At 44.0% G+C, this 24,511-nt stretch overlaps 1 protein-coding gene across 1 annotated transcript in view; it reads right to left on the minus strand.

Annotated features, from left to right (window-relative positions):
• Positions 1 to 24,511, minus strand: part of mdn1 (midasin AAA ATPase 1) — a 67,330-nt gene that overhangs the window by 15,565 nt on the left and 27,254 nt on the right. Inside the window, exons 33-79 of the mRNA XM_035679070.1 lie at positions 23,947 to 24,207; positions 23,664 to 23,861; positions 23,197 to 23,405; positions 22,979 to 23,101; positions 22,652 to 22,849; positions 21,560 to 21,667; positions 21,258 to 21,446; positions 20,293 to 20,382; positions 19,930 to 20,193; positions 19,568 to 19,832; positions 19,255 to 19,414; positions 18,644 to 18,760; positions 18,351 to 18,559; positions 18,119 to 18,267; positions 16,947 to 17,146; positions 16,594 to 16,817; positions 16,231 to 16,344; positions 15,091 to 15,220; positions 14,657 to 14,763; positions 14,396 to 14,529; positions 13,225 to 13,391; positions 12,850 to 12,970; positions 12,445 to 12,658; positions 11,486 to 11,726; positions 11,260 to 11,383; positions 10,688 to 10,852; positions 10,392 to 10,606; positions 9,926 to 10,313; positions 9,459 to 9,571; positions 8,299 to 8,974; positions 8,010 to 8,171; positions 7,518 to 7,803; positions 7,150 to 7,388; positions 6,630 to 6,725; positions 6,388 to 6,482; positions 6,082 to 6,206; positions 5,590 to 5,742; positions 4,754 to 4,863; positions 4,579 to 4,652; positions 4,281 to 4,464; positions 4,025 to 4,169; positions 3,362 to 3,508; positions 3,156 to 3,282; positions 2,447 to 2,552; positions 2,202 to 2,317; positions 486 to 893; positions 138 to 392 (exon numbers count right to left, since the gene is read on the minus strand). Coding sequence (XP_035534963.1) covers positions 138 to 392; positions 486 to 893; positions 2,202 to 2,317; positions 2,447 to 2,552; positions 3,156 to 3,282; positions 3,362 to 3,508; positions 4,025 to 4,169; positions 4,281 to 4,464; positions 4,579 to 4,652; positions 4,754 to 4,863; positions 5,590 to 5,742; positions 6,082 to 6,206; positions 6,388 to 6,482; positions 6,630 to 6,725; positions 7,150 to 7,388; positions 7,518 to 7,803; positions 8,010 to 8,171; positions 8,299 to 8,974; positions 9,459 to 9,571; positions 9,926 to 10,313; positions 10,392 to 10,606; positions 10,688 to 10,852; positions 11,260 to 11,383; positions 11,486 to 11,726; positions 12,445 to 12,658; positions 12,850 to 12,970; positions 13,225 to 13,391; positions 14,396 to 14,529; positions 14,657 to 14,763; positions 15,091 to 15,220; positions 16,231 to 16,344; positions 16,594 to 16,817; positions 16,947 to 17,146; positions 18,119 to 18,267; positions 18,351 to 18,559; positions 18,644 to 18,760; positions 19,255 to 19,414; positions 19,568 to 19,832; positions 19,930 to 20,193; positions 20,293 to 20,382; positions 21,258 to 21,446; positions 21,560 to 21,667; positions 22,652 to 22,849; positions 22,979 to 23,101; positions 23,197 to 23,405; positions 23,664 to 23,861; positions 23,947 to 24,207 — 8,701 coding nt within the window. The remainder of the gene's footprint in view (positions 1 to 137; positions 393 to 485; positions 894 to 2,201; positions 2,318 to 2,446; positions 2,553 to 3,155; positions 3,283 to 3,361; positions 3,509 to 4,024; positions 4,170 to 4,280; positions 4,465 to 4,578; positions 4,653 to 4,753; positions 4,864 to 5,589; positions 5,743 to 6,081; positions 6,207 to 6,387; positions 6,483 to 6,629; positions 6,726 to 7,149; positions 7,389 to 7,517; positions 7,804 to 8,009; positions 8,172 to 8,298; positions 8,975 to 9,458; positions 9,572 to 9,925; positions 10,314 to 10,391; positions 10,607 to 10,687; positions 10,853 to 11,259; positions 11,384 to 11,485; positions 11,727 to 12,444; positions 12,659 to 12,849; positions 12,971 to 13,224; positions 13,392 to 14,395; positions 14,530 to 14,656; positions 14,764 to 15,090; positions 15,221 to 16,230; positions 16,345 to 16,593; positions 16,818 to 16,946; positions 17,147 to 18,118; positions 18,268 to 18,350; positions 18,560 to 18,643; positions 18,761 to 19,254; positions 19,415 to 19,567; positions 19,833 to 19,929; positions 20,194 to 20,292; positions 20,383 to 21,257; positions 21,447 to 21,559; positions 21,668 to 22,651; positions 22,850 to 22,978; positions 23,102 to 23,196; positions 23,406 to 23,663; positions 23,862 to 23,946; positions 24,208 to 24,511) is intronic.

Raw genomic sequence — 24,511 nt, forward strand, 5'->3', positions numbered from 1 at the left:
GATGGGGGACAACGAGCAGCGACAACAGTTTAAAAGTTACTTTTTTTTTTTCTTTTTTTTTTTTTACAGCTCTGGGTTTGTCTTCATGATGTCTATTACAAATTAGAATTATCTGAAGGAATGATTATTAGGCTCACTGGTCTGTGTCATGGTCTTGAGTTGTACCTGAGTTCTGGTGTCCCAGGGAGAGCAGCTGGGTCTTCCAGGTGGTGAACTCTGTGATGTTAGCCTCCACCTGTCCTCTGACGTACTGCAGGCTCTGGGTGATAGCAGGCTGGCTGTCTGGACTGCCGACACACACGGCCGAGCTGAAGAGCTGCTCCACGCTAGGCATCTGAGCCACTACGGCTCCCAGCTGGTCGAAGGCTGAACAGCACGTAACAAAATGGTTCCTGTGGAAAATAACAGCGTTGTTGGGACTAGTTCTCTTTTTGTGGCTATATCCAATTTGAAAAATAAATATAGAAAATGTTATTATGTTTTACCATGTGTGGAGGACTCTCTCTGAAGTCTGCTGTGCCACATTGTCCAGCTCCACCTTCAAACTCTGAGTCTGCTTGCACATTGCATTCAGGTGCTGGTTTAGCTGGCACCAGGCGGCGTCTCCCCTCCGCATCAGACAGCCGGGAGGTTGCCGCTGTGCTGCCAGCGGGGATGGGCACCTCAGGGTGTGCTGTCTGCAGCTGCTCGTCTCCTCCTTCTGTTGAAGGTCCTCTGGGCAGCACTGATGCAGCCAGGCTAGCTGCTGCAGGAGGGTGGCGCACTGGGCGGCCAGTGCCTGGCCTCTGCTGACCCAACCCAGGAGAGATGCCTGGGGTGGGAGGGTGCAGCCTGCGTCCTCACTGTGGCTTTGGAGGTGGGCTTTGACACCCTGGACACTGTCTGTTAGCCTCCTAGGGGTGGCGATAAGACGAGAACAAACAGCAAATCAAACTACAATAGTAAACGACACACAATGTGGATCGTTTCAACTTAATCCATCCAGTAAATTATATGTGATATTATTATAATATTATGTATTTGTCTAAATATATAGAGATTTTCATTCTATGCTCTCATAGTCTAGCTTGTGGAAGGAAAGGATTTGCAGTGCTGGATTAAACAGTAATGATACTTGATATTTATGATATTCATACTTTCAGCTTCCGTGTGTCTGCTAGAGACTGCTTTGGTCAGCCTGACTTAAATCCGTCCCCTGCCTATGCTAGCTATCTGCATGCGACGTCTACACACAGTTCAAAATTTGTGGCACTGTATGCATATAAAGCACGCCGAATGCACAGGGTCCCAAGCTCAACTGAGAGCAGCGGTAGTAAAAAACTAGAGAGTGAATGGAGAGAGAGAGCCAAGAACTAAGCAGTGAATCAGAGAAATTAATAAAACCTTATTTTCCTGATTGTTTCAAAACAGTAGTGCAGAAGGTGCATGATGCCAGTCTGCTGTGTCTTTGTGCTGTGTGTCCCACCCTTGGTCAAATCAATACAGACCTGCACATATGTTATAGCCCTGTGAGCATGAGCAGAATGCCAAAATGACACTGACTCTTAATTGTAGTATGAATAGAGTCCCCACATGTACGGTACAAGTCCACAACTGTTCGTGGACACATGTAGAAAGAATAGCCAAGCCTTAAGATGACAAGTCCTAAAAGGATATTTATTTTTTTCCTCCTTCCCTTTGAACTTATGGCTGTAACTATCCATTAAAAGCAATAAAAGCCCAGAAGAAGTAAACAAAGAAATCCCTAAAATTAACATGCAAATTACCTCAATGTCAAACTAAATACATTTTATATTACTGACCTCTGAGCTATGGCTGCTGTTTTGTAACTGACCTCTGACCTGACCGTGCATAGGCCAATGAATTAAGTGAATCCCCCCCAATGGGTTCAGTAATGTTATGATAATAGTAACATAATATTAGAATAATACTGCTTTGCTATTTCAGCTAGATGCCATCAGATGCATTTATATTATTATTTTACACCAAAGGTGTCATTTCCTCTGAGGATGAGGGGCACGTTTGTTTTACTCACATACATCTCTTTAAACATTGACTTCTTCTGTTTTATTTACAGTTAATCTTCTTCTAAAAAGATGCTGGAATTGAACAAAGATAAGACTGCATGGGACATAGCTCTTTGTAGTGAAGATGAAAATGTCTGGTAAACATAGTCGTGACTCGTGTGGCAGCAGACTGACCTGAGATGGACCCATTGCTCAGTGAGCTTGGCCAGTCGTCGCCTCTGTCTGAGGAGCAGCTTGAAAAGGTGAGAGGAGAAACCTCTACAGCGCTCTATGTTCCCCAGACCCAGCTCCTATAATAACACACAAACAAACAAACACACACACAACACAAACAAACTTTAGACTACAGGCAAAAATACACAGACAACACACTGAGGAACTTAATCTGTAAACCCTGGCCTTTGATATCTGTGCCTCACCTTGGCAGCCTGCTGGAGAGCAGTCTGCAGGGATGTTCTCCTGGCCCATGAACGGTAATAGTATTTCTGACATCCATCCCATGCTGTCAACAGCTCTGTAAACAACCTACAACATCAAGAATGCAGAGAAAAGGTCTTTCAGAAGCAGAGAATACATATTATACAGCTATCCACTACTTAAGATTTACCAAACGTTAAACCTGGTTTCTCAGTAATGAATATGACTCAGATCTGTTTTTTTTCATGACAGTGTGAACAGCACAAATCCCATGGAATCTGATATTTTCAATTCTAATTAGAGCTACTTTCATATGCGGTCTAAATCAGATACAGGTCAGATTTTTTTGCATTGTGACCTCAGTATGTGACACTTTTACATTATAAGGAGTTCGGTCCCCCTAGGAACCTGCTCTATTTGAAAAAGTGTCCTGAGATAATAGTTCTGTTATGAATTGGCACTATACAAATAAAATTAAATTGAAGTGAATTGAATTTACTGTTCACACCGGAATCTGATATAGGCCCATTTAACAAATAATGTAAAAAGAAAACAAACACATTTGAACAATAAATGACAACTGAGCGCTAAGGCTAGCAGTGTGAATGTAGCCACAGTGTCTGTATAAGTTAATATACCACACAGCAGCATTCTTAACATGAACACAATGTGATTCCGCTCTTGGTGCATCTATGAACAGGTTGTATTTACATGCTCTCGGTCTGCTCCTGGTTCCTGACTGCAGACAGAGCGGTGCTCATCTCCAGGGGCTGCATACAGAGGGTGGTCTCTGGGTCAGCTATCCTGTTCCACGTCAGGCCTTTGCGGTATGACAGACCTTAAAAAGGAACCGTGATTTATATTAGAGAGGTTGGAAGACTGTTTGTTCTTTCTGAAGCTTTCTGAGGAACACTTACCTATTTCTGTGAGCATCTTGAACAGGTCTGACAGAGCTCTCTGCTTCTGCTGCAGGATGTGCTTGACCTCAGACTTCTGCTTCTCTTTCTCTGCAGACTTGTCGATGGTGAGGCTCTGCAGGTCCCGCAGGTTGCTGATAACTTCCCCTGAAAGTAAAAATACAAACAACAAGAGGACAGTACATTAACACTGAGGGGTTTGCAGCAATGTGGCAAACTAGGAAGCAGCTTTGTGATGCAATGTTGCTAATTTGGATGTATGACGTCCTTGTGTAGGTTAAAAACACTAATAAACAACAAACACATCTCTTCCTTACAACAGCTACCATTAGAGTGGTCCTGAACACCTAAGCGTAGCATGCTGTGGTGAAAAACCACACCCAGCAAGGACAAGATGGTGCTTGTCAGAGGATCACCAAAGTTATTACAATTCATCCTGAGGGTAGCAGAAATGTCTGAACCACACTTCATGGCAATAGTTGTAGTGATATTTGAGTCTGGACTAAAGTAGTTGACCAACACAGCAGTAGTGGTAACACATAAATGATCCTGAGGGTGGTGCCAAAGTCAAAGTGTTCATCCTTTTGACAGCATGAACGTGCTCAGCAAATATCCTCTGCCCATTAGACTTTGTTTTTTACTGTGTAAAAGTGGCTTTCTTACCAGTGAAGCAGTCCAGGTCTTCAGCCAGCTCAGGCACTGGGTGTTTCTTCAGCAGCTGCACACACATTTTCTTCATCTTCCTGGACAGAACAGGGAGACGTCCCTGTAGGGATGAAGCTTCGACTTCTTCATCTGGGCCCTCATTCTGAAATACACAATTTTACTTAATATCATAAAGCACATGACAATAAGTGGTGGAATATGATGACTAAATACAAAAGGAAAAGGCATTATTTGTTTGAGACATGTACAGTACCTGCAGATCTCTGCCCTTTCCAGGCAGGACGCTCTTCAGTGCCCGGTGAACCCTGTGGATGGGTGTTTCCTCTGGGTTGGCGTCCACACTGTCCAAGCTGGCGCTGCTTCCCTGCTCTACCAGGGCGGGAACACTCGGACCGTTCAGAGCCTCCTCGAACTTCTTGACAAACTTGAAGAGAGTCCTGAAGAAAAAGAATAAAGGCAGAACAATGTTGGTGGCAGGGGAGCCATTTGTCACAGAGTCCGAAAAAATACACCAAAATCCAAAATCAAACCAAATCGGGGTGATATCTTACCGATGGGTCTTCTCCACTGACTGTTTGATGGACCAGAAACTAACATCGTTCCACTTGGAGATCTTCACAAAGTCCTGAAGACAACAATTGACATGAAAGTGGAGCTTAAGAATGTGCATGCACTGTATTATATTAGCATCTATTGTCAGAGTACTGCTGTGCTGCTAATATTAACCTTGAGCTCCTTCTCGATGGGCTGTCTGAGCTGACTGATCTTGGTCTGGATGCAGTCAGAGAACTGACTGTAGTATTTGTGCAGATTCCACAAAAGACTGGACAATGATTCTGGAAAATGAGGAAAGAGTTACAAATACTACATATTACCTTGTTTTCACCAGTTACCACAGTTCAGAGGTCAAACAATAAACTTCAGTGATGAAGCGGTCCATCGAGTCGAAATCCAATCAGCAATGTGTGAGATAGTCTCATGCATGACATGTGGACAGCAGACAGTGCAGCACCTAGGGCTGACACTGTCTGGTCAACCGATCAATACATTCATCAATATCCAAGCCAACTATCATGATTTAATTAGTTGACAAAATTGCTGTTCTTATTATAATTACATAAATACTGACACTGAACGCCACTAACTAGCTCTATCCATTCTGTGCAGGACTGTTACTAAAGAATGTTTTTATTTTGAGCTGCTAATAATAAAGATATCTTAAAGTTTGTTTGGGCTCTACTGTAATGAAAACATGAGGGGTCACTATCATTATGCAGTGATCAATTAGTCAATTTCTGGAAGAGCGTGTCTATTATTATAAAATTTATACATTTGAAATTAAAACCTCATATTTTAAATATTTCCTCCTTTCCCCACATTAAAAGCTATAATTAACACTAATAAAGTTTCTGAAACATTTTCAGTCTTGGAGACACTTACACATATGTAATCATCTAAATTGTGAACAGTGAATAATAACTTCTTAATTTTCAACATACATGTGGGGCATGTCAGTACTGTGTTAAGATAGACATATATGCTTTGATGCTGTGGTGGCTGACCTTGTCCAGTCTGGTTAGGGACCAGCAGGAGGTGGCAGTGGAAGCTGAGCAGCATTGCCAGGCGGGTGTGGAACTCTCCCAGGGTGGAGCCCTCCATAAAGGCCTGGAGGGTGGAAGACACTGAGGACAAGGAGAGGCACTCTGCCTCATCACCTAGAGAGGACGGTAACAGGAAGACAGAGCATCTTGGTATATTCATTTTTTCTATTATACACTTATTTGAGTGTGGATGTTTAAATGTGTCCTTTGTTTCTTTTAGTTTGTTTCTGGAAATGATTTCATTCTTCATTGCTATTTGTTTCCATTTGCAGAGATAAATACAGCGTAACAAGCAGGTAAATAATGTCTTTTCACCTCAATTATAGTTTTTTTTGTCCCCACAAACATATATTACTTGGGTGGTTTTCACTCAGGTAAGTAAAAAAAAACATCATCATCCGTATCATCAGTTGGTCATTCTGCTGACTCAGCACACCCTCTTTGTGTGTGTACCTGCATTAGCCTCCATCCTCTGTTCCTCCAGATATCTCTCCACTAGCTGGTAGATAGAGAACCAGTGTTTGGTGGATTTCTCGGTGTGCCGCTTCATTGCATTGTCCAGACTGCTTGACCAGCAACTACACGTGACAGGACAGGACATGTTTACATTCTACACACAGGAAACAGTTTGTACACTGTGGTCATGGTCTTATATACTATTTGAGAAAAAAAAGTTGAGGGCTATAGTCCAGCTTTAATCCCCCTAATTATTATCTGAAGGTATCTAAAAAGTAAGATAAGATGCCCTCTGTGTCTTACTTGAGCTCCAGTTTGCGCCACTGGATGATGAGCTGGGTGACTGGTTCCAGTTCCTTCCGCAGAGAGACTGAGCGGCTGGCGTTGTTCTCCCAGTCCTGATGAGAACCGCAACAACAGTATAACATAGTACTCACCTCTGAGCACCAAACTAACTTTTGAGAAAGTATAACTAGCAATTTTAGTATTTCTACCTGATAAATGATGCAGGCTGATTCTAGCTGATTAAATATATATCAGCTCACCTGTGCTTTGCTGAGCAGAATCTCCAGACCATTAAGGAACTTGGCCAGAGGACTGGCCAGACTGAAAGCCATGATCCTCTCCATCACCACAGTCAGCTGGAGAACAACACACACACAGACAAGATTACACATTAGAGTAGCTAAGACACATCTGAAGAGTCACACCATAGCCCTCAGTAAAACCCTGTTAGCGGTTAGCAGTTGGGGGTTAAAACACACACATTGATAGTGTTCTTGGGAATTGATACAATATCATAAAAAGAAAATATATTGCTACTTGTTACTCAAGTGTATTGATATTTTCTTACACCACTACTTGGTATACCTATTGTCTCACAATAAATATCATTATTTTGCCCAACCGTACTGGCGAAAAGACTGGGGGTAAAGGTCACAAGTTAAATCCTGGGAACAACCAAAGTATTTCCATCAACAGGCCTTGCTTCCTGTTACATTCCTTGCTTTAAATCATTCAACCCCTACAAGCTAACTCACTGCTTGATGTAAAGAGGTCACTGACCTGTACAAGAGCTGGGTGCTCCGGCCAGTCCTCCAGTCTCTGCTTCACTGCTGCACCCAGCTGCTCCAGGACGGGAAGACAGAGACGGGCCTCGCTCATGTTGGGCTGCTGGTAGAAGTCATAAGGTCCTTCTGAGGTGACCGCCAGACCGTCGGGACCCCCCGAGCCCTGCACCGTGTTCTGGAGCAGGGCAGAGATCAGCAGTTCACTGCCAGTCAGCTGCTGGTCCAGTTCAGCATCTGAGGGGGAAACACAGAATCCATAATCCACGTTTTGTTCAAGAGCAATAATCCGTTTACACGAGTACACTTCTGTTTGCTGCAAGAAAAATGTTCCTGTTGCATATGTGAGTGATAGCAAACACTGACCAATCAAATGATAGAAGCGTGACATCATAGGGGAACCAATCTGATAGGAGGAGATCAGAGCGTTGATGTGTTCTTTGCTGTGATTGGCTGGTTTTGTGCTCTGGTACCACAGTGATTGTGCGTATCCCAGACAGAGGCGCTGATGAACCTGGACCAGTGTGTTCACGGCAGCTGAAGACAGGAAGCTGCTCTCACTGGACTCCTCCTGGGATTTCTCTTCCTCCTCCTTCAGTCCCAAGTCTGCTGGACCCTCCAGACTTGGCTGGGATATGATGTCTGCAAAGTCCTGATGAAGCATGGACACATACAGTGAGTTTCTGAGATATAACATTTCAGCTTCACCAACATCTGACCAGTGCCTCTCTACTTGAGATACCATGTTTATCATTAGGACAGGCAAGACAGATAGACTGAACCAACGCCAAACCAGCACTAGCACCAGCCCAGACCTAGCACTAGATTCACGTTGGTGGAATGGGGCTATGTGAATACCTGGTTGAACTGGGGGAACTGGCGTCTGAAATCTCTCTCCTCCTGCTCATCCTCAGTCAGTCCTGAGCCGTGCAGTCGACTGCGACTGCGGTATAGACTGGCCTCCAGCTGCTCCCGCTCTCTCTTCCGTCTCTCCTTTTCATCCCACTCGTTTACCAGAGCCTGAGGGGAATCGGCAACAGCATACATATAAAGTGGAAAGTTTGACAAAAAGTTTATTTTATTTAATTATTATTGAATAATGTTACCCCGGAAATCAATGGATCAAGGTTCAAACTGAGGCTCTGACCTGACAGATGTGTCTGAAGAGGCTGTGTGCCTCCTGGCTGAACTCTCCTGTGGACAGGGTGTGGCATTGCACATACAGCAGAGAGTTCAGGAGCAGCGTGGAGGACTGGGGGACCACATGCTCGGGGTCTTGCTGCTGGGGCAGGAGCTTCACCAGGCAGCGCAGAACATCCATGCAAGCCCTGGAGCAGAGGAAGTCTGCCCGGGCCAGGTAGGACGGCAGACTGTGGGACAGGGAGGGGAATGCCAGCAGGCAGGACACCAGCTTGGGCAGACCGGGTACAGGCGTGAGTGAGGCGGCCACCTGGGAAGCCACCAGCCTCATGCCGTGTCGGAGCTGGAGGATGCCGGTCCGTACCGGACCGACCACATCAGGGTACAGGGGATAATCCTCCAGCAGCCTCTGGCAGAAGCGCTGCTGGGAGTTCTGCCACACAGCCTCCTCTTTCAGCAGGCCCTGCAATGCTGACCTAGACTTGGAGGAGGAGGAGCTCTGAGTGGCCTTCAGCAGGTGGGACAAGAGGTCTTCCACTGCAGACGCCTGGCCGATGCTACAGAGATAGTGCTGAAGCTCCTGGAAGAGGCGACCGTACTGGGGTTCATGAGGGCGACACGCCTGCTTCCTGGAGAGCTCGGCTATCTGCTCCTTCACCTGCTGCATACGGATCCACAGGTACCTACAACAAACCAGATACAAGTGATTAAAGGATAGGTTCAAGTCTGTCATAATGTACACTGAAGAACTTTGGGTTCTACATAATGATCTCCACCTTCCTTCATTATAAGAATATGCTGTAAAAGGCTGCTGAGGTCTTATACATTGGCCAGACACGGCTGTAGCAAAGCCAACTCTTCTGCGCTTTATCAATGCAATAATTAAAGAATTTAAACACTATCTTATCTAATGTTAAAGAAAATAGCTATAAGACCTTTAAGTTACTAAATGATTATGGTATTATGCATATAACACTAACTTTGGCATTGAAAAACTTAAAAAATTGGTTTTGTTTTATATTCTAAACTCTATCTGTTTGTACCTTTGTATATGAACTGTGAAATAAATAATAATAATAATAAAATAACTGTAGTTAAAGGCTTTAAAGGCTGGTGCTCTTTGTGTGTTTAAGCTAGCTAGCTGGGAAAATCAAAGCTTGTTCTCACCTGATTCGAGGATGTTGGAAGCCATCAGTAGTGCTGCTCTCCTCCAGCTCTGCTCCAGTCATCAGCTGAGATGACAGGCTGCGTCCTCTCCACTCCTCCTGCAGCAGAGCCAGCTGCAGCAGACATACAAGGACATGCCAATTATCAGTTCAAAGTGATTCTGGCTTTAACCACATTCTAGTGATCACATGAAGTCCTAAATAAATACTTAATACTGGAGTTCAACTTTTCTGAAGGCATGATGGGACATTGTTTTTAATTTGTTGTAGCAACTGACCTTTTACGTGTCACATTTCATCAATATGTCTTTAATAAAAACACATATTCTGTATAGCTCCATGGCACATCTGTTGTTTTGCCAGATACAGCTTGTTTTTTCACAATATATGAAATGTGCCTTGGATGAAAATTATTAGTTATGGTGTCACAAAATGGGGGTGGAAAACCAAAAGCAGACAGTTGCTGACCTCTTGCTGAGCGTAGTTGAGTTTATAGGCCCTCTTCACAGCCGGGTCAAAAATGGTCTGTGGTGTCCACACTTTGATCTGCAGCAGGCCCATGTTGACCCAGAACACTCCGGAGCGGGCCAGCTGGTTGGAGCCTTGGACTTTGCTTTGGACATACTGCTGCAAGCAGGCGATGCAGGCCTCCACCAGGCCATCGGGGAGCAGGTTGGGAGGCAGGAAGTCTCTAAAGACGGTCTGGATCTCCTGGGCGGCTATCAGAGGGTCAGGGTCCTCCACCAGACTCTCGCAGCTCTCCATGTAGCCCTCCTGCAGGCTGGGAGGCAGCAGATCCGCCATGCTCTGAAGCTGCCGACGCAGGACAGCGCCCTGGAGCCTGAAGTCTGTGCCCCTGAGGACGTATTGGTGTGATTAGTAAACCCAAAAATCATATACTCTTGCGAAGAACATCTTTAATGTTTTAATGTACCTGAATTCAGCCAGTGTGGGGATGGCCATATTGTCCCACAACACAGCAGACACATCCTGCAGCTGCTGGATCCTCTCCTTCCACTCCCCCAGGTTGACATGGGAGAGGGAGAGAAGGGCTACCCCTGATGGTTCCCATCGACCTCCAGTGTCACTGCTGCTGAGCACTCCCATCATGCAACGCGACCACACTGCTTTACTTAGCAAGGCTGGTCCCTGAAAACAACATGGACATGAATTAAACTAGCAGGAAATCACTTTTATTTGACATCAACAGTGAATGTTAAAGGCCAGTACCATGTTGTCTGCTCCGTGGTGCAGCTTTGGAGCTGGCTGGGTCTCAGATCTCAGTGGATCCCATTTCAGCCAGAGGTCAGGGTCTGAGGTCACACTGCTGGTCCAGAGGGCGGCCAGAGCCTCTGATAGCAGCTCACACCACACAAACTGCAGCTCCTCAGCTGGCTGGAGGGGAGAAAAATCATGTGCAGCATTCTTCATGTTTGTAGCTTTTAGTAATCGTTTCTTATATTTTAAGTCTGAATGATGTATGTGTACACTAGAAGGATGTTCTCCCATTCATCTGCTCAAAGTGGAAAGTTTCTCATTGAAAAGCTGATTTTAAGGGGCAGGGCAAGCATGACATCACAAATAGTTTGGAAGCCAACCCTGGACCAGTATGCAACTTCTAAAGTGTGATGTAGAAACTTGAAGCCACCAGAGCACATACACTGACAATGGACTTGCATACTGGACCACAAGCTCTGCACATAAATCATTGTGCACAGTGAAACATCCAACTGTAAGGTAACAAAGGTAACAATCAGTAAAACATATTTCTGAGTGGGGAGCACTTTTGCATTGTTACTGACCCTGTCACTGGTGAGCAGGAACCACAGCGGCTGGAGCTGACTGACGTTCATCGGTGTGGATTGGAGGCAGTAGCGCAGATGTCTGGAAAGCTCTCGACGTAAGCTGTCCTCAGCCTCCTGGTCGCTGCAAATCAACAGGGAGAGTTCACTAAACATTTAATCGATAGTTTCGAGATCAGTCCCAGTATATATTTTGGTTTTGTTGAAGTGGAACTCAGAGTTTTACCCAGGAGACAGAGCCATGTGCAGCAGGTCAGTGCTGAGTCGCAGCTGGTTGAGTACGGCCAGTTCCTCCATCAGGGGCCAGAGCTGAGCCCTGCGGCTGAGCTGCTGCAGCTCGTCTCTGGCCAGGTGGACTCCGTCTCCTGGCTCCTCACCCTCAGGCATGGAACAAAACTCCAGGAGCCCTCTGGAGGTCATCTGACGCTGCTGCTGCTCCACACTCGACAACAACCTCTCCAATACTCCTGATGGGAAAATATAGACATTCACACACTGACCCTTTAAACATATAGTGAGATTTAGAACATAAATATAGCTATTCTCTATGTAAAGATACAGTGGAGTCATGGTGTCACACTCCCTCTGCCTGTGTTGCTATCGCAGCCTCTCTGTGGTTTGTTTCCATAGCCGGTCTGTTCATGGTGCAGCTGAGGTAGAGCGACTGGAACTGCTGTTTTTATCATGTACATCAGTGAATTTAGGATTTATTTCAACCAACCAGAGTTGGTGATTGTTGGAAACAGTGGAAAGACTAACAAAGACTGTTTTGGTGAGTTTTATTTTGTTTCTGTCCTCTTTGTAGGAAATGCAATATTATGATGATATGCCTTTTCTGTCTCTGGAGTCTGGTAGGGAGTGATAGTGATATTACGACTATTTGTGGTTAAACAAAAGGTCTATCTCTGTAGGGATCCTTTCCATAATGTTGTCAGACATTTAGAATAACAATCTGAGCCTGTCAGTGGCAAAAAAGAGAATGTTTGACAGGTGTATTTGTCCCCAAGGATTATCTAACATTACATAGCAGCCATAGCAGCCCGTTATGCAGCTATTTTCACATGTAATTCAGTGAATTCATCTTGTGCTGGACTCAAAAATTAGACAGACCACCAACTAACCAACATCAGCATTTTCAGCGAGACTGGTATACAGGTGAAAGGTCTTTCAATGACAAAAGCTCACCAGACTTCTGTGGATCCAGCTGGTTGTTTGCCAGTAGAACGAGGCCACAGGCTTCCAGCAGACTCTCTTTAATGTCCAGCCCGAGACCGGCACCCTGAAGTCGGACCAGCTCTTGCCTCCAAGGACCCGTGGTGCCGTCCAGCCTCAGATCACTCACATCCAGGGCTTTACTCAGGAGCCTGAGCCGAGACGCACACTCAGCCACTGACTCCAACTGATGAAGAAGATGTGACATGATTCAGATCATCTCAGATAAGTTATAAAGGACAGATATTTTACTAAACTGGCTTTTAAATACAAATTATATTAGACAAGTCAGAAAAGACTATAAAAACAACCACTGATGATGAGTAAATATCTGACTACGTTAGACAATAAAGTGGGGCTGATGAAGTGTCTCCAGACCTTGAACGGTAGAGCTTTCCCGAGGGTTTTCTGGATGCCTTTCAGAGCCGTGGCCACAGACACCGGGGTAGACAGAACAGTCTGGATGGCTGCTGAGACCGCCTGCAGCTCCTGGTGACCTCTGGGTACAGCACAGTCACAAGTGTAAGGAAGTGGAAATATATTAACTGTAGCCATTGAAAAATGTAATTCTCTTGTAACACATTCTAACATATTGGTAAAATATAAAACTAAACTATGGTATTTAGTCAAAAAATATCTGCAATGTTAGAGCAAATGTAATAATTAAATACATAAATAAAATAATACAAATACAGATTGACTGACTTCAATGAAAACTGTCATATTATGTAGTGTGGAAAAAAAAATACATACTCGAATGTGGCGTCGCTGTCTCCCAGCAGGAGCTGGGGCAGTCTGAGGATGAGGTGTTTCTGCACCCACTGCCAGTGCAGAGACAGCACAGAGATGCCCTGAGAGTCAGCCGGCAGCGTGCTGCATACATCCCAGAAACGATCGAGCCACTGAAGCAACTGTAGGATCTAAACACACGAGACAGGCAGAACACCATGAGAAAGGAAACCATAGCAAGGTGAAGTCTGAATATTAGAAGAACCCTGTTTAACCTCTGAGGACTTTTTACCCAGGTGGTGGGGTTGTGCATGATCTTATCTGTGACTAACCTGTTCCATTTATTGTTAATTACCTAGCTAGAATATGCAAGTAGTAGAAATGATTTTAATACTGTATGAGTAGAGAGGAGGTAGTATAGCACAGGTAGCAACTGAACAAGTAGTACATTGCTGTTTTAGTAGCAGTAGAACTGGTAGTAAATGGTAAATGGACCTGTACTTGTATAGCCTCTTTCTAGTCTTCCGACCACTCAAAGCGCTTTTACACTACGTGCACACACATTCACTCAGCGGGTGGCAAAGCCCATCGAAACAGGAATCACAGGCATTCAGGAGCAATGTTGGGGTCAGTATCTTGCTAAGGATTTACTTCGACATGTTGGAAACCAGGATCGAACCAACAACCTTCCGATTAGTGGTCAACCTGCTCCCCTGAGCCCCAGCTGCCCAGTAGTAGCAGTAGTACTGACATCAATAGTAACAATAGTATAGTAAATTAAGCCGTAATATTAGCAGTAGTCACCATCAGTAGTACTAACAGCAGAAGAATATTAATAGCAGCGGTAGCAAAAAGTGGGAGAACATCAGCTAGCATTATCAGTAAAAATAGTAGCAGCTATGAATAGTAGCAGTAGCAGAATTATTAGTCATCAGGAGGTAGCAGTTGCAGTAATACAAGTAGCAGCAGGGATAGTAACAGTAAAAATAATAGTAGCTGCAGTAACTGTAGTTGTAGCAGTGATAGCAGCAGCAGTAATAGTAGTAGTAGTATAAGTAGTAGTAGCACTAATGGTAGCAGCTGTAGTTGTAGCAGTAATAGCAACAGCAGCATCAGCAGCAGCAGTAGTGACAGTTGTAAACAAACAAAATTGAGGCTGTAAAGTGACATCCTGGTAATGTGAGTGAGTTCTGACCTCAAACATGATGTGATCTGAGATGTAGGGCTGTCCACTCTGCACAGCCTGCAGGGTGAATGAGTCCCATAGGTCAAAGAAGGTCCGCAGGTGCATCAGCACTGGGTGGGGCAGATGACCAATATCCACAGTCCCTGTGAGGGGGGTGGGGGCACACAGAGTTAAACACCATGCTGCACGCTGTGTAGCTCAGTGGGTGTCAGGTTTTGAGAATTGTTCAATTACCTGAGTTCATAATTCCCCAAAGCGTGCTACACATACCTTTGCTGAAAGCTGTGGCTATTCTCAGGGCACAGTTCTGGGCAGACAGGTTGATAGCACAGGTGCAGATGACAGACCTTTCCTCTCTGTCCACCATCAGAACAATCCTAAAAACACGATTAACAACTTTAGAACATTTTTACATGACCCACAGCTAAAAGAAATTCTTCATCTTCTACTTCATGGTTCACAAATCCACTTTGTATGGAAAATAAATAGTTTTCTCTGAGAAAAAGATCATTTAGGCCGTTTAGACCGACACTAGGTATCATATTTCTAATTCTTAGCATTGTATTGTGACTTGCACTTGATTGTTTAGCCCTCCACATGCAAAAGTACCCATGTTGACTTGCTCTACCACAGCAATCTGTGTTTTTCCTTGAGTACTGTATAGGCAATGTAAAGTTGACTGGCATTCTCCTGCTGTACTGTACCTGTTGGCGACTGCGTTTAGTGCCTCGAGGAACTCCATGTATCTTTCCTCGTCCTCAAAGTTGCACTTGTTAGCTAAAATATCCAGGTACTGCTTGTTCCACCGCATGTCCACCAGAATCCTGTATTCATCTGGCAATACAAAGGACAGTTGTTAAAACTCCTAAAAACTCTGACAGAAGAATGCACTGCAGTGAAACCATCATAAGCTTTACCCTGAAATGCGAAAAAAATCAAGACATATTATGTTTTAATTATGCTGTGATGACAATGCCCTACCTGGCAGCCAAACCAACCAACATGAACGCTCATCTACAGCACAAGAAGATTTAATACTCTTAACTATTTTTGCACAGTCCTAATTTGTATTTAAATGGCATACTATGCTGGTTTTTCCTAAAAAAAACAATGTACAGACAAACCTAATCCCACTCAATCATCACTTATGATCCACTAGCAGTGTGTCAGTGTCTGTTTGACTTGGGCTACAGGGTTGTACGGAGGTTTGACTGTGTTTATTTGTGCTTTCAAATGTAACCATTCCAGAAATCAGAAAATAACATTTTATTTCACCGATTCACTGCTATGGCTTCGATTCCTCTCCTCATTCCTTCTCTATGTAGCTCGACCAAAGGTGCTCTCTCTGGCTCGCTGGAGCCGTGGAGGAGTGGCCAACCTTGAATTGTGCATTTACAGTCAGCAATGGACAAATCCTACATAGTATGCCTTTAAATTATTTTTGCTCTATCATGAAGTAATGAACTACTGAATCTTATCAAGAAAAAAAAAAAAACATACCTTCCATCGGCAAATATGAAATATTTTTTATATCTAGTATATATATTACTGCAACTCTGGATTTTGCTTTTCTAAGAATGAAGTTATTTGGGGAATTGGCTGAATTTTGACTCACTTTCTAACTTTAATATCAGGATTCTGCCTCTAACTTGAGGATTCTGCATTGAACATAGCCTAAAACTAGCATTGGTATGAACAAAGTCTTACTTTGATGACCATATTAACCTTTTTTATATTATATACAAGATATATATTCATATTTGTATTTGTAGTGCTTTCAATATTCTGGTTAGGGCTTGCAGATGCAGTATTTTTTTTAACAGACGAACAAACAAAGAGTTTACCGATGCTGTGAGGCTGCAGCAGCTCTGCTAGAGACTTGCCCTTGGCAGCAAGTTTGCTCCCAAACACAGCCTTCAGAGCCCTGTTTCCTGCCTCTACCTGGACCAGAGCTGGATCTGGAAGAGTTAAGAACCACAGTTTTAGGATCCAAAGTACTGGATAGTGCTGTACAATTCTGACTAAAGACAAGTCCCTTTTTTTCCTTTTTCTGGAAGGTAGTGTGTTTACGATATAAACTGTAAAACACATCACACATATCACTCTGAACTGAGGAGCACCTTGTTTTGATAGAGTATGAAAGCACTGTACATCTACGTCTAAAATGTTGGGTTGCTGTGTGTGTTAGTGTGTGCAGATTGACACACCGGGGACATATTTGTAGCTCTTTCCAAGGTGTGAGAGCCAGCTGCTGCGGAGGATCCAGTCTCCATGAGAGGCTCTTTCTGTGACCAGTCTTACTGCTGTGGGGATCAACCTCAGAGCATCTCCGTCAGCCAGATCTACCACTCCTCCAGAGAACACTAGGCCTTCATGGACACCGCCGCTCTGCAGCGCCCTCTGCAGGTCACTCAGACTCAGTGGGCGACTCCTGTGCACAACAGAATGTGGAATTGTTTCCTGAAGTATTCAACTTTATATCCTCATAGCTCCTTCTATATTGGGTAGGTGCTTCCAGGACAGATTCACGCAGGAATTGATGTGTTGTTACCATCCTTACCGTTTGCCCTGCAGGCTGAGGGTGTTGAGGCAAAATGAGAGAACCTGTCCATCTCGGAGGACAGCGGAGAAACAGGAATCCTCCGTGGAGAGGAGGGCAGAGGGGAAGCCATCGGGCCAAACTCCGGCACACAGCAGCCCGCTGCCCCAGTCCTCTGTGTCCAGGATGGCTAAGTGCTGCTCAATCAACAGCTGGGCTTGCTGGAGGGATAAGAATGAACATCACATATAATTCACTCAGACCAAACTGGCTTTATCAAAGGAAGACATCAAACAAGCTACAGACTGTTTACCCTAATTCATTACACACTGAAAATAAACTCACCAACAGCCATAGTTTCATTAGATGCTGAAAAGGCATTTGATAGTAAGTAAATTGGGATTTTTTATCTTCTACACTGAAAACATTTGGTTTTGGTGAATCATTTATCCACTGGGTGAGGATTTTGTACACCTCACCAATGGCCACAATCACAACCAATGGAGTAATGTCATAATGCTTCACTTTGCACAGAGGTACTAAGCAAGGATGCTCACTCTCTCCATCATTATTTGAAATCTTCATTTAACTACTTGCAGCAGCCATTTGTCAAAACATACATGTCACAGGACTCCAAACAAAAAACATGCACCATAAGATCAGCCACTATGCAGACGATATTCTACTTTACCTGCAAAATCCGTCCTCTTCATTACCTGAAACCATCCACCTCATAAACACCTTTTCCGAAGTCTCTACTACACAATCAGCTGATCCAAATCCACCATTCTTCCACTAAGACATAATAGTTGGGATGTGGCATCCCAAACACCACCTCTCTCTCTGCGCATCGGTAACATCATATATTTAGAAGTCAAAATTTCCCTTAGGCTGTCAAGACTTAGTCAATCTCAATTTCACTACTCAAAACAGTACAGGACAACCTTCAACGATGGATGGACCTACCAATTTCCCTCACAGGCAAAAATGTCATAAATTATAATAAAAAGAAATACACATGGTACAAAAAAGTCAAAATTGGCATCATGAAAATAGCTGGTAAAATCAGAAAAAAGTTTTAATTTAGTGATTTAAAAGATGCTAAGGATTTGACTTACCCATACTGAAAAGGCTGTTTAAAGAGACAGGAAAATATTTAAGTTGTGATTGCATTAATAAAGGGATGTTGATACCTTTTGGCTGGCAGTGGTGCGCTGGCACAGTGAGTAGGCCTCTCCACAAGCATGCTGCAGGGCGCTGGGTAAATCTACACCTCTCTGCAGCTGGCAGGACAGGAGGGTGGCAGCATGGAGGAGGGATGCCACCGATGAGGCAGGGGAATCTGAAAGATTGAAGCAAGAGTTTTTGTTAATTACCTCTGCAGACTGACAGCATATCTGTTTGCTGTCATAATTCAGTACTTACCCCAGATGGCAGATTTGATGCTTTTGTGTATTTCAATCAGCAGATCACACACACAGTCCCCGGTCACCCCTGCGGTGTGAAGCAGGGTCTTTAGGTCCAGTGTGTCCCAGCAGACCCCCTCATGTTCCCCTGGGATGTAAACCTCCACCCCTCGGTTCCTCATGGCTCTGGAGAGCTCCCCGTGCACAGGGTCCATGGTCAGAAACAGCCTGCACAGTCACACACATCAGAATCACATTAAATTCTTTAATGACTTAAACAAAAAGTGAACAAGCTGTAATTTTGCATATTACCTGAAGTTGGGATGTGGGGTGATTTTGGGGGTCTTCCCGTCTATGACACCGCGTTCGTTGATGGTTAGGGATCCCCTGGGCTCCAGCAGAGCATTGAGGCGATCCAAGACAGAGGCACTGAACACATAATACATGATCACTGAAATCTGTATCTCTACAAAATCACTAGATTCTATTTTAATAATTCTATCTCAAACAGTTTTTGGGATAAGGTATGTTTCACAAATATTTTTGCATCCAACTTGGTAAATTAGGGTTTATTTTGACCAAACCAGTGTTTGTGATGGTTGAAAAGACTAATAAAGTATTTTTTGGTGAGTTTTATTTTATTTCTGTCCCATTGTTTTGGTCTGAGATGCTGGTGCTCTGGTGCGACATCCACTGGCAAGTGAAAGTGAATTTTGTATATATGAGCTTTAAGATATTTCACATTACTCCCTGCATAAAAAGTCTGAATATTTCAAATCTGTCTTTGATGCCTTTCCATCAGTTATCTCTTTGTGAAATCCAGCCCAATGATGTGGCCATTGTTTTTAAATTTCCATGTACAAAAATGAAAAAGTGATCAAAAAAGCACACAAATACACATAGAACACTGCACTGTTCTTTACCTGCAGAAGTTGACATTATCCATGAGCAGCCAGTCACCAGCCTGCAAAGCCTGGACCAACATACCGTCCAACCACTCAAAGCCTCCGTTTGTCCAGCCGTCTTCCAGCTGAGCCAAACGCTCCTTCAGCAGTGTGAAGTCCATCTGCAATTTGGACATGTCTAGAGGACGAACACAAGCATGTTACGAACATAAGCATGTTACGAACATAAGCATGTTACGAACATGTTCTTATACTTACAAGACGAATAAATAAAAATAAGAACAGTTGAAAGAATTTTCCTTTACATCAGGCAGTATTCAGTTATCATTACCAGTGAACACTTTGAGCTTGGTGTTGAGTTTCTGCAGGAGGAGGATGATGACCTCCAGCTTGTTCAGGGCTTCTGAGTTGACAGTTCCCCCTGTTCTTTGTAGTCCTTCCTCCTTCAGCCAGTGGCAGAACAGACCCCACGTCTGGAGCAGAAACTCTGTGTCCTGGATGCCAACATCCAGTGACATCAGGCCACGCCTTATGACCATGGCAACGATGTAGTCCACGCTCTCCAGCACTTGTTGCCATGGCCGCATGATATCCACCTGGAATAAAGAAAAGAGTGAAGAGTGATGTGGTCTGAGGTTTTCAGACAATGAAAGAAAGAAGCTTTTCGAACTAGAAATCTGAGGTCGTGGTTACCTGTTCAAAACCTCCCAGCAGCTCTGTGGTGTCCATGGCACTGTTCATGGCCATGACCCTGAGGCGGTGTCCTGTCAGCAGAGCTAGCAGTCTAACCAGGCTGGTCTTTCCGCTGGCTGTGGGGCCGACCAGTATGGTCATCCAGCCCTTCTCCACACACTTCATCAGGGATTCCAGGGGCCGCAGTGCCTGGTGCGTGATGGACAGCGGGGGGTCCAGGGCCACAGGGGCTCCGCCACTGCGCTGCAGGACAGAGAAGCCAACCTACAGAGGCAATCCATGGGAAAAAAGCTCATTAATTTTGTCCTTACAATTCAAAACATCTTCTACTGAATAACAGAAGGGGTTGTTGTTCTGACAAACCTGCAGGTTAAGTGGAGTGATGTGGAACTGTCTGGAGCCGGTGTAAGGCTCAAAGTCCTCCCCAAACACCTTCCTGAACACGGACAGCACCTGTGTGGGACGGGAGGGGGGTTCACAGACAGAACGCTGTTTTCTTCAGTTCAAGTTCACAAAACCAGTAGAGGCTTTCCAAACTGGTCAGTAACAAGGACTGAATGCAGAGATAATTTAATATGCTCAATATGTGCAAATACAAGCACTCAATGTCATGAAGAACACAAAAATGCCCCCCTTTTATATTTTTGTGTGATTATTATTTTTACTATTCATTTATGTTCAACTGTAACTTATTTCTAAATGAAAAAGTACCCATGATGACCCTAGCTGTAGTATGGTGGACGAGGCTTTGTTGTTATAAATATTACATAATGCACTTAAGGGATTACCACCCAAGCTGCTTAAACCCAACACAACCCTGACTAACTTGTTCTAAAGGGACTTTTGCTTTGACTTGTTTTTTACAGAGCTTCAAACAACGCAAAACAAGAGAATTGGCCAGCAGTCTCAAACATTTTTCAATCTCCCGTGCAGGCTGTTTTGCTGATTGTTGTGGACTAAAATGCCAGATTTCATGGCAGCTTTTCTAGAAAAATTGCAATGCATGCTGCAATCTTTTTAGGATTGTTTTTTGCAATGACATTGGTGTAGAAAGTAAAAATTGCAAAAAATAGCTGTGATTTCTTTTTTGTATAATTAATTAAAAATCTATGGCAACTTGTTACAGTGAGAATAAAATCAAACTGTTGTTGGGGACTGGTTGAATTTGCCTTAATTGTAGGTCAGTTAGAATCATATACACATACATTTGTTTGTATGTATGTAGGGGAAAAAAAGGAACATGATTTGATTTAACAGATTTAATTCACTGATATACTGATTTCTGTTTCTAGAGGACCGTACAATCAACTTTTTTTGCAACGGTGTACCTGAGCCTTGTCAGCATCGGCTCTCATCCTGTCAGCATAAACCAAGGCTACATGCTGGCCTGGGTTGAAAAATCCTGGTGATTGGTCAGCCTGCATCAGCTCACACCAACGGAACATGTCGCGCAGGTTGAACTCCCAGGGGCTTCCTTTCTGACCCCACTGCCTCTCCACGCACACCTCCTGGACAAGCTGTTAAAGGCAGAAAGAACCTTTTAGGTGGCTTTTGACTCACTTTATAGATGTGAAACACAAGTTGAATCTTCAGTTGGCAGTCATACAGCAACAATGAAAAAGAAACCTACCCTGTTACTGAACTCCACCATTTTAGCAACGATTTCCTTATCAATGCTGGGGAAAATGGAGTCTCCTATGAATTCCATGTCTTTTCTAGTGAGCTGGTCCACAAAAACCTGAGAACACAGGGGAAAGTCAGATTTAATAAACAAAAATAATTTGACAGATCTCTTGCCGAGAGCTTGCCGATGCCTTGCAGATGCCCCACAGATATCTAGCAAGCAATATCAGGTTGCATTGGATGCAACGAGTTACAGCCAGTGAAAGCAGACATGGGCTTACGTCTCTCTCCAGCACCAGACAGAAAGCAGTTACTTTTGTAATGGCCAAAATAACCTCATCAAATACCATCACACACACATAAAACCAAAACATAACCTGTGTAATGAGTTGGTATATCTATCTACGTGCACTTACTCTAGTGAGAAATCTTAATTATTCAAACAGTCCTGTTCTCATTTCCATGGTCTTTTCACACTGAAAGAGCGCAGCTACAACAGAGGCTGAGCCAGTTTATCTTAATGGATTATATTGATGCAGAATTGACAAGAAGACTGTGGACATGACACCATTTAGTCTGTTTCTAGTTATGTGTTTTTATGGACATGCAAGGAATTGTAGAAATGTGATATTTCCTGTGTGGTACAGGGAGCTTTCAGTCGAATTTAAACTACTAATATGTATAATTTTTAATGTTTTGTCACCACTACAGAAACACTAGGTAACTGTTAAAGTATGATAAGGTTGTCTGATGACTGTTATTAGTTTGATTAATGGTTTAATAATGCTATTACTGACACTGGTTGATCAGGGTCATTATCAGCTAATTGTACTCTAACTGACAGTATGCTATAAATGGTTGCAATTTGTGTACCTGTTTTTAAACCATTTTCCTAATTAAACATGAGGTGCTTGTTATTAATGGTCTTATTAATGGCTCCTGATGAAACGTAGTTTAGAGACTAGACAGACTCTAGGATTACTCCTCGTGAAAGCTCTTGTAGTGTGTGACCAACTTCAAAACCCCCAATTACGAGACTGAAAGTGTAGTGTGAACTGTATAGTGATTAGACATTTTTGAAAGTCATGTAGTGTTTTACCTGAGTGAATCTGTTGAGGAAGGATTTGGGCAGTCCCTTACGCCCACCGCCCTGCATGAAGGGGTTCTGGCAGCCAAAGATCTTGGTCTTCTCGTGCTGAACCTGGAAGCTCATGCCCAGTTCAGGAATGTAGATCTCTGCTCGGTGATCGAAGCAGGCATTCAGGCCCTCCAACACCGACTGAGAGGCCAGGTTCAGCTGTCAGCATGAGGAACGAGTCAGTTTAATATTGCGGGTTATGTTAGCATCATCACATTACAATTTGTTTTATGAAAGTGTGCAAACAAAACAAAAACGGTGTACAAGCATGTCTGAAGTGGTCCTTACCTCATCCAGGACAACCCAGTGTCCTGCCTTCAAAGCAGCCAAAAGGGGGCCATCGCGCCACGCAAACTCCCCTCCCTTCCCTCCCTCCACAGGGAGATCTGTTCCAAACAAATCAGTAACATCCTGCCAGAGAGTGCACATCATCAGCACCAGAGTCTTGTTTGCAGTTCATTCAGGAGCACAATCGATAGCGTCTGAGCATTCGTATAAAGGCTTACCGTTTGATCTGACAGGTTGATCCTGACCAGGTGGTTCCCAGAAGCTTTTGCCAGCGCTGCCACCAGGCTGGTCTTTCCCACACCAGGTGAGCCCTCCAGCAGCACGGGCCTTTGCAGCTTCAGTGCCCGCAGGAGCCTCTGAGCATTCACCGCGGTGGTGCCCGCTGCGATGGCGTAGTCTGACAGGTTACGGCTCTCGGTCTGAGTTCCTGGGTGTACGTACGGAGTAATGAGCCATTTGAGTCCAGCATGAGCAGAAAAACTCAGTATGTAATAACCAGAGCTTTAGTTTTCCATGTAGAATTAGATATGGTAGTTTAATTCATTTTTACTCTTAAATGAGATTGAGATCAGTCTTGTCATTTAACTCAAGAAAGCAAATAAGCAAAATGTCAAACTATTCTTTTAGTGAACTGGCTGATGGTATAGGACATGAACACACATCTTATAAATCATGAAGTCCATACCTAAGGCGATGTAGAAGGGGTCAATGCCGAAGAAGTCTTCCCCCCACTGGGGTTCCCGCGGCAGGCTGCTGTCATAGACTCTCAAGGCGTCCAGCATCTCCTGATCCAGCTTGGTCATCTTGCTCAGCCGCTGTTGCAGGAAGCCCAGGCATAGCCGGCGTGCCAGCAGGGCGTTGTCAGCACAGAACGCTGTGGTTCCTGCAAGAAAGGTGTCACATTTCTTAGAAGACCTCCTCTGAGAGACAAATTGTCAGCGGAACTGAAAAATAAGCCGCCAGCTAACCGGAGCCGATGCCATCGATGTAGACCAGACATGCAGCGTGAATAAAGGCGGTAACGGTGTCCAGTCTGAGGTCCCATTCTGCTCCCTCTTCATCTTCCAGGGCTCCCATGGTCATGAAGCCGTCCTCGTCCCGCTCACACACGATATTGAGAAAGTTGACCCATGACAGGATGTCTCTGACACTCAGGATGCAGCGCCGGCCGAAGTCTTGTCGTGTCAGCCACTCGATGAAATCCAGCATGAGCTCAGCGATATCGCCACCTGCGTTTGAGAAGCCACATCAGTAAAACTTTGCAGATAAGGTAAATGTTTTGTTATATTTCACTAGACAAGGCAGTTCCATTTATACAGCAAGCCTAGAAACAGTAAAGCTGTGGGTCATAAAACCATGAGCTAAAAGAGGCAAAGACAGAGCTGAGGGGAACTGGAGAGTTGATGATAATCATATTTGGGTTCATCACAAGTGACACATTCTATATATAATCCATTGTTTATATCAAGATATTGATTAATGCACCATTAAAATCTTACAAATGAAGAAGACCAGAGGTTTAAGTGGTCATTT

The sequence above is a fragment of the Morone saxatilis genome, unplaced genomic scaffold, assembly GCF_004916995.1.
Source record: "Morone saxatilis isolate NCDOM2014 unplaced genomic scaffold, NCSU_SB_2.0 Contig7, whole genome shotgun sequence".
Classification (NCBI taxonomy): domain Eukaryota; kingdom Metazoa; phylum Chordata; class Actinopteri; family Moronidae; genus Morone; species Morone saxatilis.